This window comes from Hydra vulgaris, chromosome 05 (assembly GCF_038396675.1).
Source record: "Hydra vulgaris chromosome 05, alternate assembly HydraT2T_AEP".
NCBI lineage: Eukaryota > Metazoa > Cnidaria > Hydrozoa > Anthoathecata > Hydridae > Hydra > Hydra vulgaris.
Genome location: NC_088924.1, coordinates 10,186,167 through 10,200,799, shown reverse-complemented (window position 1 = coordinate 10,200,799; position 14,633 = coordinate 10,186,167). Strand labels below are relative to the sequence as shown.

Here is a 14,633-nt window from a genome sequence, read left to right as displayed (position 1 = left end):
AAAACATAAGTAAAGATCAAAGTTATTCAAATGGCTTTCAAAATTCAAATGGCTTTCAAAAAAGTCTTTTTTTTCTTCTCAACTAAAACGTTAATGATTCTTATATAAAATTTATTTAAGGGATCTTCGCTTTTTTTATAGTCGTCGCTTACGAATTTTTTTAATTTTTTTTTATTTTTACTTTTTTTATTTTTAATTATTAAAAAAATCTTATTTAATTAAATAATATAAATAAAAAATTATACAACTTTGAATGATACTTTAATTAAAATCATTAGCTACTTTATTTAAAAGCGTTTTGCTAATGCTCAAAATCTTGCTAAACTAAAAAGTTTTGCTTGCAGTTGACTAAAAAAAGATTAAAGCATTCTTTTGATAAATTTGTGAAATTTATCTCTGCATAAAACTTTTGAAGTAATTTGCACTAAACTCTTTTCACATGGCATCAAATGCCAACATCTAGTGGTTACAAAATGTTTGACAAAGGAGGTTATCAAATTGACAAGATATAATTAATTTATGATGCAAATAAGTACATCTGATAGGTAACATGTTTCAAGTGTCACTATCTATGAATAAAATATGTTTATTATTTAAAAACTATAATTTGATTTATCTAATTAAATAATTAGTTGGTTAAAATAAAAATTTAACTAATCACCTGGAAATTTTGTTAATTAATTTTGAATGTATTTGAGTGAACCACTGCAAGAAATATTTACATTCTATTTAACAGGATGAAGATGTTGTGTTTATGACATCATCTGGATGTTGGATGAAGATGTTGTGTTTATGACATCATCTGGACTATTAAAGGACTAATCTTTGTGGAGGAATTTTTTTGGTTTTATAGTAATGTGTGGCGTAAGATAATCACCAGCAGCATTGGTGCTATTTCTAACTGACTTTTTTTAATACTGCTAACCAGTTTTATTATTCATTTAACACCACACCTGCTATGAATATTCTGGAAAGATAAACAGCTGAATTTGTTCCTCTAAGTTTTTATTCATATTTTTTAATGATTAGACCTTTTGCCATACTTTTCCCAGCAACAACAACAAGTAGAATTCATAGTTATTCAAAAAAAAAATACTAATTGCAATTAGATTAAGCGATTGAAACTTTCGCAATTTAAAATTATTTAACTACCGAACTATTTTCACCATCATTGTCTTGCGTGGCTTAATAACCAGGGAAACAATTTTATCAAAATTTTACAACAAGCGAAGTGTTTTATTAATATAACCTTTAGCAATATAATATCACTTAAAGCTGTTACTTGCAAGAAGCAGCTTTAAGTGATAAAATATTGCAAAGGGTTTTGATGCTCAACTTATGACTTCACCAGTGGATGAAAAGCTTGTATCAATTTCTTCCTGGTATACCTTTGGAAAAGTAATTGATCTTAATGTTGCAATTAGTCAGCAATTAGTGTGGTGGCATCATTGTTCTGCTAAAACCTCAATCGGGTTATTTAATAGTCTATCTACTGTGTATATTTGAGTTAATTGTTGTTGTTGCAATCTCATGTTTGAACCACTGCTAAATGTTTTGCCTGTGCCTAGGACATCTTTGTAAAGATTTGCTACTGGTATGCTGAATGAAGTGAAAATTTTGTATATGGCCACTGCAAGTACAACTTGCTATTATGCTGTATGCTTCTTCTTTTTTTTTCTTTTTTCTTTTTGTGTGCAAGTTTTTTCAAGGCACATATTATAATATAATAAAAAATTGATTTAAAATTTGTACTACGAGTCATTTAAGAATATATAGAGATTCATTGGCCAGTTTAGACATTATTTTTTATAAAAGCCAAGTTAACAAATATAATACTTCATTCAACCCTATAGTTTATTGTTGTTTTTTTTTAACTCAAATTTTTGCCAGAAACATCAAATTTCATTTTGATTATTGGCTGGTGTATAAAGTTATAAAAGAATATGTTATAATTAAATATTTTACATCATCTTATTCAAAAAAAGATTCTCTTCAATATGATTGAAAAAAAGATAGTTATGAGCTATTTCATTATATTCTTTATTTTATTCTACCTCTATTTCATTCTACCTCTTTTTTAATAATCATTCTAAATAATCATTCTATCCTGTTTTACTCTACTAAGTTTTTATCAAATATTTTGTAGTTTTTTTTTTCTTTTTTTTACAATTTTATTATAACTCCTCAGTGTCTTTTGGGTAAAGTTTAGTCTTAATTGCCAATCTATAACAGCATCAATCTTTGACTGATTCTTAAAAGTTCATATAAGCAATATTATATATGCAATATAAAATATATGTATTTTTTTTTTTCTTTACTTTTATAGTAAGATTTAACAAGAAATTTTGTTTATTTAGATCTTCTTAAAGAATCTTCTGAGTATGAAGATGAAATATCTCAATTAATGTGCCTGAAATCGACACTCACTAGCAACAATGAAAACATTGAACTTCAATGGTATTTATTGTTACATTGATTACAGATTTTTATTTTTGAGGTACTTTTTAAGAATTAGGCGGAGTAGGAATATCAAATTTGAATTTCTTATCTGAATTATGCTGTTATCCAATTTCTATGTAGTTGTGCCCAATGCAGATTATGTTTGTATGCATTTTGGTTAGAGTTTAAATCAGCAAGATCTATTACATTCTAAAACATCTAAATTGATCTAGAGCAAATTGATTTTGTGCATGTCTATTTTCAGTAAAAGTTTCAATTTGACTGCCAGTTTTATTTTTGAAATCAATTTTACATATTAAACATACATGCATACATACATTCATACATACATACATACATACATACATACATACATACATACATACATACATACATACATACATACATACATATAAATATACATACATACACTACCGTTCATAATTATTGGAATGGTGGTACTTTTCGATATAAGTTATCAAAGTTTTACTTACTGTTGAGAAGAAAACAGAAAACAAAATCTACTTAAACTATGTTTCCTGTTTAATAGGTTTACAAAAAAATTAAAATTAAGTCCCATCAGATTAGTTTATAACTTGCCTACTAGCAGCAATAACTGCCATACATATGCTTCACAATTTCTTTACTTAACAACTTATGCAAATGTTCAAAGTCAATTTTATGCCACTAACTAAGAATTTTTTAAATAATAATCTTGTGCATCATTAGGCATTAGCTTTTGACATTATTTTTAATACCTCCCATAAAAATCTGATAGAAGAGAGATCTTTTGATTGCACAGTGAGCCAGTAGGTGGAAAAAATGGGAAAAATTTTAGTTGTCTAATTATGAAAACTAATTATGAAATTTAATTTTAGTATCTATTATATTAAGAGAATACACTATATATTAAGAGATATTTATTGATAATTTATTTATATTAAATCCCTTAGTTACCATGATTCTGAGCATTTGAATATTGAAATTTGCCATGTGCTGTCTTTTATTTATTTGACCTATATAATGCGTCAATCGAGTTTCCATTGATTGCTTGTCCCCATTAAATCTCTGTTCAGATTTTTATGTTTTATTTTGGTTGCTATGGTACTTATTTTTGCATAGCAACAACTTATTTTTACATTAATATTGTTTTAACAGTATTTTATTTGCAATATAAACACAATATTGGGTGTACGTATTAAAATGAGATTCGCAATTTTTATGTGGTTAATTTTTTTGGGTTGCTATAGATACCTTACTTTGCATATCATAGCAACATATAATTAGTAATTTAATTACTTTTAATTTTAATTACTAACACTTGTAGTAACTTAATTACTAACAAGAATTAGTAGTCCACGCGACATATATTATAATGTTAAACTTTTAAACACAAAATATTTGTTATAAGATTTATTTAGATATGGTTTTATTAAACTCAGACATTCATAATTTTCTCCAAAAAAAACAATCTTAGTATTTCAAAATAAAATATTACCGAAAATATATTAAAATTTATTCAGAAAAAAGTTGCTGAATTTAAAGATGTCGATTTTAGGCATGCTGTTCAACAATTTGTTTACTTATATAAAAAAATGTGGAAATCTGCAAACTATACTGTCAAAAATTTTGAAAAGAAGTTTGTGAACTGACTCAATGAATATTTAATTGTCCGAAAAAAAGACAATTAACTGACTGCAAGTAGGCGTGGTTGAAAACCAGTTACATTTGATAATAGTTTTAAATAAACTAAAAAACAGTGTGTATCTAGCTTACTTGCATCTCATTCATCCAATGAATTATTTTTTGGTGCTAGTAAAATTTAGGAGATGAATTTATTGTTGTTTCTGCCAAGAACATTTTAAATATTTCAAATACAGATAAAGCAAGTAAATGTTCAGCAGACAAAGCACTGGCTTTAATAATTGATGCCAGTCTGACAAAAGCTTCCTACCAATTGATTAGTGGAGCCTTGGAGAACGAATATAACATCTACCCCACTTATAATGATGTCAGGGATGCAAAATTAAAATGTTATTCTGCAAATATAACAGTGGAGGGCTTTTCAGTTTCAGTTCCTTTAAAAGATTTAATGATTCATACTTCGCAAAGAATCTGTGCAGTTCAGGAACCTGTGCTGAGGCACTTGATATTGAACAACAAAGCAATAAAAACAATGAGACTCACATGTAAGGCTGGTTTTGATGGTGCTACTGGCTAAAGTATTTATAAACAAGTTTTATCAGAACCTGACATGAAAAACAGAGATTTAAAATGTGAAGAATCATTATTTATTACATGTCTATTCCTATTGGATTTGACTGGATTTAACAACAGCAACGAAAAGGTGCCTATTAGGAGAAATCAAAAGTTTTCATCCACAGCCTATTGTAGACCCATAATATTTGTATACAAAATGAAATCCAAGGAATCTGCAATTGAAGAAGATCAGTACATTAAAAGTGAGATAGAAAGCTTGGGTATGATTTTATTAGAGGTTTTTAGATCTTCTATTGAAGTAAGTTGTATTATTGAACTTACAATTAATGATGGGAAGGTTCAAACAATATTGTCTGCAAAAACTCATACCAATGCTGTTCAGTGTGTGATGCCTCTTCAAACAATATGAATAGTCTTGATATCCAAATATATAGATTATACTAACTGAGAGTTTATGGTCTTTCCAGTCTCGATTTCAGGATTGGATTTTTTAAGATAATTTTGAACATTGCATATAAAAAAAGAAACAAGAAAGTGACAAGCAAGATCTAAATAATACAAAAAAAAGAACATACAGATGTGCAAATGTTCTTTATTTGATTAAGTAACAAAAAAAGGCGAAATTGCCCCATATAAGTGCGTACCACAAATTGTTATTTATGTATATAAATGCATATTTTTTAATTTTTAAATGAGGTCAGACTAAAAATAGTTTATTCAATATTAATCAGTTATTGGTATAAGGTAAAAGCTTATCAGATATACTTACATAGAGTAAACAGGGGTGATTTTGCTACTTTTGCTGCTTAAACGCTATATATCCAACCTGATAAGCTTTTACCTTATACCAATAACTAATTAATATTGAATAAACTATTTTTAGTTCGACCGGGTTTAAATATTAAAAAATATATATATTTATATTCATGAATAACAATTTGTGTTACACACTTATATGGGGCAATTTTGCCTTCTATGGGGCGAATTCGCCAATGTAGAAAGAGTTTAATAATTATGTTACTTTATCAAATTAAGAACATGCGCACATCTGTGCACATGTCATTGCAAAAGCAGACTTCACATACCCATCCATGATAAGAAATGCATTAGAGCCAGTCTTCTGATGAATCATCTATGTCAAATCGCACACACAATGAGTTGTTGTTTTACTGCACCTGTTATACTTGGTTGAACTATGGGACAAGAACTTCCTATTCTTCAAGTAATTTGTAGTTTTGGAAAACAGAATTTTTGATTGGGAAGCAGAGTTTTGCATTAAAAAACAGAGATTTTCTATTCTTCAGATTTTATTTTTTTTACTTTTTTTTTTAAGCTTTGTAATGTTTTTAGTGCTTGTTATGTGTGTGGAATGAGGTTTTATGTGAGTTGGGTTTAAAATCTTCTTCGGAGAAGGAATGGTTAGTTTTGGTAAACCTCCTTGCTAAAAATAAAAGCGTTATAACAAAGTCTTACCGTGATTAATTTATTTTTAAAAGTAGTTGGAACTACAGTGATTTACTTAATTTGTTGCAGATTTTATTGATTACTATATAATTAATTAGTGCAAATTTGAATGCGTTGATCTTATTTAAAAAAAACATCTGGGTCAGAATATAGAAAACAGAAAGCAGAAAAAGAAAAAGAATGAATGTTGATTGGTGAGAGACTGACTGAAGTTATTGTTGATGTTTTAAATAAATAGGCACATGAGTTGAATAATTGTAGGGGTAAGGGTTATGACAGCAGGACGTACATGAAAGGAAAATATATTGGGGTTCAAATTTTGAATTCTGGAAATAAATCCCGTATCCCCTATCATGTATCGTCATAGCTATAATCTCGTACTTTGTTCACTTTTTGTTCTTTGTCTGGGGTACTTTAGAGGTTGTTTGGATTGTTTTCAACTTCTGCTCATTGTTAAAATTTTAACCGTTCATTTGGGATTATATAATATAAAAAAATGTTTAGTGACAGATTTTGGAAAACAAGAATAACCAGTGTTAAAGCTGTCTGTTATCAAGTTTATGTCATCCATGATGCTTAAATTACTTTGGCTATTGAAACTCAGAAAACTGATGTTCAAGTCTCTCATGAGGCTACAATTCTAGTTTAACAGTTAAAAAGTTTCAGTTTCATAGTTTCGTTGGTTGTTTGGTATAACATTTTCAAAAATGACTTTTCAAATTAATGTCATTTATAAATCTCAATCAACAGTGATTTCGGTAAATGCACAGAAATTTTTGCGAAATTTTTGCAAAATATAGCTAAACTTCAAAAGAATTATTCATGCATCTATGGATAATGCCAAAATGTATTCGATGGAATCTATGCCAAAATGTATTCGAGTCTGCGTAAAAGTACGTGGTGGTCATGTAAAATACTGAATTAAAGCGTGAGCACATATTTTCGATACCTATTTGTTATTATAGTTTTTTTTACCTGATTTTCTTTTTTGATTGAATTTGGTACCAAAATTTTTTTAATTTTTAAAATATTTTTTAAAGTTTTTTTCTTTTTTTATTCAATGTAATTGTAATTTTTTTCTTTTTTTATTCAATGTATTCTAATAAAATTAAAAAAACTTCTCTTTATTTTTCCCAAAAAAATGATTTAAGTATTCGCTGAAAAATCTACCTTATGTTTTATTTTATTTATTTTTATGGAAGTGGGTTAAAACGTAAACGTTGCTTTACATTGGCTCAAGGTTTGAAATGTTTATAATGTTAGAATTTTTCATAGACACAATTGACATCATTTTGCGCGTCACTATGTCATAATCATCCCAACTTAATTTGCTCTAGATCAAAAAAAATTTTAGAAAATCTTTTTATGTTTTTTTAACAGATTTTTTTTTAATTCTGCTGGTTCATACCACTGATTCAGCTAGTTCAGACGTTTACTGAAATAGGTATTAATAAGAAATTCAAAAATGATCATTCCACTAGGTTTTACTTCTCTAACAAAAAAACATCTTAAAATAAGTTGAATAATAAAGTTTTCTTTGTTAGCATTTTAAAGGAGATTAATAAGACAAACGAAGAATACTGTTATTTAGCTGAACATCGTCAACAACTTAGCTCACCGTGCTTTCAACGACAGCAGTGTAAAAAAAACAGAGATTCTAATATAATATTAAAGACACAAGCAGCCAAGGAAAACTCACAAGAGTTAAAGAAAACTCGATTATTCTCTCTATGTGGTTCATCTTCTTTGGTTCAACCTTCAAAAAAAAATCGGTTTAATTATTTAAAACCATTAAAAGAAAATTCTTCTAAATTTATGTCATCTAAATGGAGGGCCTCAGCATCCTTTCCTTCTGCGCTTGATGAGGATTTGTTTTGTCTAGAGGTGATTTTATTTGTCAATACATTATTTTTATTGTACAGTAATTTCAGGAATTAATTTGTTTGTTTTTTCGCTAGGTGAGCGATCAAGAATCTTTTATGGATGTCGTTAGTAACGGCATTAGTGACGACGATAAAATAATTTCTAATACAAGAGATCAGTAGTTTACAAAATTTTTTTTTTTTTTTTTTTTCGTTGCGTTTTTTTTTTTTTTTTCGTATTTTAGAAACTTTTCTAATATTTTCACTAAAAATAATCAAATCAGTAAACATAGTCAACAGAACTTTTTCGACAAATTATTACTTCGGCAAATTATATTGATTATTTAAATGTTATGTATAAATGTATAAAATAGAATGTTAAATATAGAAAAATTTTGAATTGTTCTTCAAGCAAAAGCTGAAATCAATGCAGTAAAAAAAGTTATTTTGATGTACATAAACTTGTCAATTTCACAAGTTTGAGACAATTTTAACGTTGTTTAAAAAAACATTTTTACGAATATGGCTTCTTATCATAAATATGTGTAATATTCATGAATAAACGTGACAGTATCAAATAACTGTTGTGTCATGATGGACTGTATCAAACAACTGATGTGTCAACATTATTAAAACGAATGTGTTCTAATTACTATAGATCTAGTAGTAGTAGTAGTAGTAGTAGTAATAGTAGTAGTAGTAGTAGCAGCAGCAGCAGCAGCAGTAGATTATACATGATTTAGTAGTAGACATTTAGGATTAAAAAGAAAAAAGGAAAAAATCTGTAAGTGTTAAAAAGGTTACTAAATAGTGTCAGAAATTTAAAAACATTTAAAAAGCTAAATCGGAATAAAATTAAAAGCATGAGAGAAGCTTTTCTTTTATATAAGTGTTTGCTCAAACAAAACACGCGATGTATGCACGTCTATGTCTACGACTAGATAAATTAGCTTCCTAGGATTGAAATCAATGACTATGGTTACTAGTTAACATCATTGTATACTTTTCTTTAAAAATATTAATTATACGTTTAATATAGAACTTCTCCGGGCCTTTTTTTAAGTGTTTAGTTTTTTTTTCACAGGCCAAGTTCGGCTGGCCCGTAATAAAAGCAAAACAAATAAGTAAGTTGGTGAGTAAATTATTAGTTATTAATATATATATATATATATATATATATATATATATACATATATATACATATATATACATATACAGTACTGTATATATATATATATATACAGTACTGTATATATATATATATATACAGTACTGTATATATATATATATATACAGTATTGGACAAAACATTTGCAACCAACATCGAACAATGCTAAAAAGTGTTCCTAATTTTACATGTCTTAAAAACGAAACGAACCATACTACCACAGCAAACAGTTCAGGAGTCTGGAGTCATAGCATGCCATGACATGAGCAATCAGGTGACAGCACACAGGCAGAATTTCGTTGACAAGTGCCATTTTGCAGCGGACAAAACAAGTGCAACTTTTTTGGTTTGTTTCATTTTCTTAAGTCTGGTCCGTGTCAACGTCACGGAAGTTTTTTAATAATTAAAGGAAGTTTCCAGAAGCATGCAGAGGCTTCCAGAAGTTTCCAGAAAAATCATCTGGAAGCATCCAGTAGCACCCAGAAGTATCTAGAAACATTCAGAAGCTTCTAGAAGCATCAAAAAGAAGCATCTAGAATCTTCCAGAACAGGTTCATTTTACTATATAAGAGACATGTAAATCGACATGTAATTCAGTCAGTATATGGAAGTCAATCAGTCAGTATTATCAAGACAGTTTATCGAAGTGAGTTTTATCAAAATGTTTTATCGAAGAACATCAATACAAGAAGTGAAATACAACAAGTGTTTCATTACATCAATACAGTCCACATCCAACCAAGACGTTGTGTTCTACAGAGCATTATTGTATCATCACAAGGTAAATGTAACGCGGTAAGCCTTGAGAAGCGTGATTATTTATTTTTATTATTTTTATGACTTCAAGTGCAAAAATGGCTCCCGACAGTCTTGGATTGGAACTAAGAAAGAAAATTATTGGCGATTACGTAAGTGGAATGTCACAAAAAATTATTTGTGATAAATATCGCGTGAAAAAATGGACCGTATCAAGACTATGTTCCAAATATAGTTCTACGGGGATGTTGGCAGCAGATAACAAAGGTGGAAGACCGCGTTCCACCACTTCTAGAGAGGATTCTATGATCGTCAGATCCGTCAAGAAGGATCCCTGGATATCATCAGTCGAGATACAAAAGCAATTAGAGCTGCCTGTATCGAACCGAACAATCAGACGACGTGCTGTTGAAGCCGGATTGTTTTCTCGACGCCCTGCAAAGAAACCGCCGATTTCACTAAAAAACCAGAAGAAAAGATTCCTGTTTGCTACATCTCATATTGACTGGAATGTGCAGAAATGGCGAACTGCCCTATTCAGTGATGAATCGAAGTTCAACATCATTGGGAGCGATGGCATTTGCCGTGTACGTCGACCGGCCGGAAAACGCCTCGATTTACGTTACTGCCATAAGACCGTGAAGCATGGTGGAGGCAATGCAATGGTCTGGGGGTGTTTTTCTGCTAACGGTCTAGGTCCAATACATCGAAACGATGAAATAATGGATCGTTTCATGTATAAAAATATCCTGAAAGATGTTATGTTACCTCATGCTGAATGGAATATGCCAATAAAATGGGTTTTTCAGCAAGACAACGATCCGATACACACTGCAAAAGTAGTCAAGCAGTAGTTTCAAGACAACCACCTATCGGTTATCGATTGGCCGCCTCAATCTCCGGATCTCAGCCCCATCGAGAACCTGTGGGAGATCGTCAACCGCAGAATTAATCGTGAAGGTGTTCGTACTAAGGATCAACTGTTTGAACAAATCCAAAAGGCCTGGGCAGCGATTCCACAAAGTTCCATTGATCACCTGATCGAACCTATGCCTCGAAGATGCAAGGCTGTGATCGACAACAAAGGATTCGCCACGAAATATTGATAGCGAAATACAGCTTGGTCAACATTTTGTCGAGTTGCACTTGTTTTGTCCAGAAGGAAATCAACTTTTTTTAATACTTTTGATTAATTTATTAATTTTCGTGTACAAATAATGAACTTTGTGATGAATAAAACTTGAAGAATTTACTCTCTCAACAGTTACATAGTTATTTCTCTAAATTGAACTAGTAAATCAAAAAAAAATTCTTTTTTCAAATCCATGCTTTATGCAAGCAGAATTCTATTGGGCCTAGAAATTCTTTTTTTGTTATCTTTTGTAGAAGGAAAAATTACTGGTTTTTTGTTTTTTTAAATTTAAAAATTACTGTTTTTACTAAATTTTTGTTTTTTAACTTACTAACTTAAGACTTAAAAAACAATAGGTTTTGAATCGCTGCGCTTTAATGTCTTCGAAACTGCAAATAATTTGCAAATCAATGATTTTTGTGACGTAATACGCAATTCATATCAAATAAATAAAATGTATGGGAAAATACAAATTAAATTTTTGTTAACTTAATTAACTTTTTTTGGTCAAATTTTTCCATTTCCTTGTATTGTCATCGAAAATGATTAAGTGTGCAAAATTTGAGCAAAATTGGTTGAGAAAAAAGCTTTCAAAAATTGATTTAAAATTTTGTGGCACACAAACATATATATATATATATATATATATATATATATATATATATATATATATATATATATATATATATATATATATATATATATATATATATATATATATATATATATATGTATATATATATATATATATATATATATATATATATATATAGAAAGTAACCTTATATAAAGCATGGAAAAAATGCAATACTTTTATATAAAGAAACTAAATTAGCATTATTTGGTTGCACTCGTTTTGTCCGATACTGTATATATATATATATATATATATATATATATATATATATATATATATATATATATATATATATATATATATATATATATATATATATATATATATATATATATATATATATATATATATATATATATATATATTAGAGTAGGTCGATTTTGGTATGTAATTACCGTTAAACAATATAAAGTCGGATATTTATTTGTAAGTAACAAAAATAGCAAACTTAAGTTTTAACTAAATATTATTTTGCGGAACTTCGATGGAGTTCGTAGATTTGCATACTTAGTATACTACTTTTCGCTGTTTTATAAAGTTTATTTTTCTTCATTTTTTAAAGCATGTATTGTCTTTTGTTTGTAAACAATATTTAACTTCGTAGATTCGTAATCTTAGTAGTATGTGCTTTGTTAGCATTTTAAAGGAGATTAATAAGACAAACGAAGTGTCTGACTGCTTTTTACTTAACATTTAAAACGCCAAAAAATCAAATTTATAAGCGTAAAAGCGTAAGCGTACAATAAAGCCAAATCAAATTTCGAGTGAAAAAAAGCATTCTTATTTAATTAAAATGTTTCAAATCAATTTAATATAATATACTTGTCATGTACATTTTTTGATTTATTTTATTTTTCGCAAATGTATACCATATTTCCGGACAACAAAAATCGCTAAAATGTATGCCATATTTCCGGACGGAGGGAGTATTTTTTTATTCGCCCGAGTCTATAGAACTAGATTTAAATGCTTAACTGGTTTATATTTTAAAAATCTTACTTTTGTAGAATGATATAATGTAGTTAAAATAGATTAATGTGAACATTAAGAATGTTTTACTAATTGTAAAAATATTAATTCAAAAGTAGGGGAACATGGGGCAAGATGACGAACGTTTCGAAAAACGCCTGTATCTTAGTCAATATCTGTCCCAAAAATTAAAACTTGATTTAAAAGTGATAAAAAATCATTCTGCGTCACTGATGTATCAAAAAACCACTCTAAAAGTAAAAAATAGCTAAGGAAAAACTCATTAAACGATGTTAACTCAAATCGTCATCTTGCCCCGCATACGGGGCAAGATGACGATTTGAATTAACAAAGTTTAAAACTTTAAGAAAACTCTATGAAGCTATAAACGCCTCAAAAACCATCATCACAAATTCTTTTTTATTAAAAAAGTAATACAAATAAAGGTGTAACTTTTAAAACTAATAAATTATACATTTTTATCGGTCAATGCAAAAAAAAAACAGTAACAACCTAGTAATCAGTTTGTAGCAAACTCTAACGCAACAAAATAAAACTATTGTCAAACAAATATTGTATTTCGTAATAAAATAATTACTGAACAATACAAGAATAGCAAACAGTACAAGTAAACTTCCGTTTAATATAGATTACGGACAAGCCATCTTGCCCCGGTCATCTTGCCCCAGGCTAATACAATCTTTAAAGTGAATCAGAATCAGTACATAATCAAATTATCATAGCCTAATACTACTTGTATGGCTTCCAGTTTCATCAAATTAAATAAAAATTTCTCGCTTACCTTTAGCTGGTGATGTAGAGATGTAATAAATCAAGTAAAACGAGGATAAAAAGTTTTTTTCTCAATGTCGGAAAAACTTTTTAATACTTAACTTTCGTCACAAAAATAATATTTAAAAAGAAACCATTGATAAATCTAGTAAAACTAATCTACTTCCCTTTCAGCTAAAGTCAACTGTTGTATTTAGTTTTGCTTAAGAGATAACTGTAGGTTGTCATCTTGCCCCATTCGTCATCTTACCCCATGTTCCCCTAAGTTATTATTTTGGGAAAAATTTAAATAGTTGAGTAATTTAATAAAGTGTTATTAATTTATTGCAAATAATTTATGTGTCTCGTAATAATAATATGAACAAAGTATTTAGTTTTAAAAAATAAAAAAGGCCCTATACGCGATCGAAAAGTGAAGAGAATTACGGAGGTTGTCCTTTTGATTTAATTACAACGGATCCAAGCAAATTGGTGACAAATCTGACATTAGTAATTACCGGCCTATCTCTATCTTATCTATATTTTCAAAAATACTAGAACGAATCATGTTCAATAGAGTATTTAATTATTTTAGTTTAAATAATTTATTATAGAACAATCAGTTTGGCCTTAAGAAGAATAATTCAACCGAGCATGCAATAATTCAGTTGGTACGTGAGATTTCCGATTCTTTTGAAAAATCTCAATTTACATTAGGAATTTTTATCAATCTTTCAAAAGCATTTGATACTGTGGATCATGATATTTTGCTTTATAAACTTAATTATTACGGAATAAATGAAAGAGTTATTAAATGGTTTCAAAGTTATTTATTCAACAGAAAACAATTTGTTTCTTGTAATGAACTTAATTATACACAGTTTTTAAATGTTTCCTGTGGTGTTTCGCAAGGTTCCATCTTAGGCCCTCTTTTGCTCTTAATATATATCAACAACTTGCATAAAGCATCAAATCTTTTAAGTATTATGTTTGCTGATGGCACAAACTTATTTCTCTCTAACAGTGACATCTACCTGCTATTTTCCGTTATGAACAAAGAACTTCAAAACATATCTAAATGGTTTTAAAGTAACAAATTAACATTAAATGTAAACAAAACAAAATGGATTTTTTTCCACCCGCTCTCCAAAAAACGTTCTCTACCCCAAAATTTACCAAAAATTTTTATTGACTATAATCAAATAAAAAGAGATT

The 14,633-nt window shown here is 28.6% G+C and overlaps 1 protein-coding gene across 1 annotated transcript in view; it reads left to right on the top strand.

The window, feature by feature from the left end:
* LOC136080533 (coiled-coil domain-containing protein 18-like) overlaps window positions 1–8,177 on the top strand; it is a 38,774-nt gene extending 30,597 nt beyond the window's left edge. Inside the window, exons 6-8 of the mRNA XM_065797331.1 lie at window positions 2,358–2,457; window positions 7,668–8,007; window positions 8,082–8,177. Of these exons, the coding sequence (XP_065653403.1) occupies window positions 2,358–2,457; window positions 7,668–8,007; window positions 8,082–8,168 (527 nt within the window). The 3' untranslated portion in view covers window positions 8,169–8,177. The remainder of the gene's footprint in view (window positions 1–2,357; window positions 2,458–7,667; window positions 8,008–8,081) is intronic.
* Window positions 8,178–14,633: the final 6,456 nt, after the last annotated feature.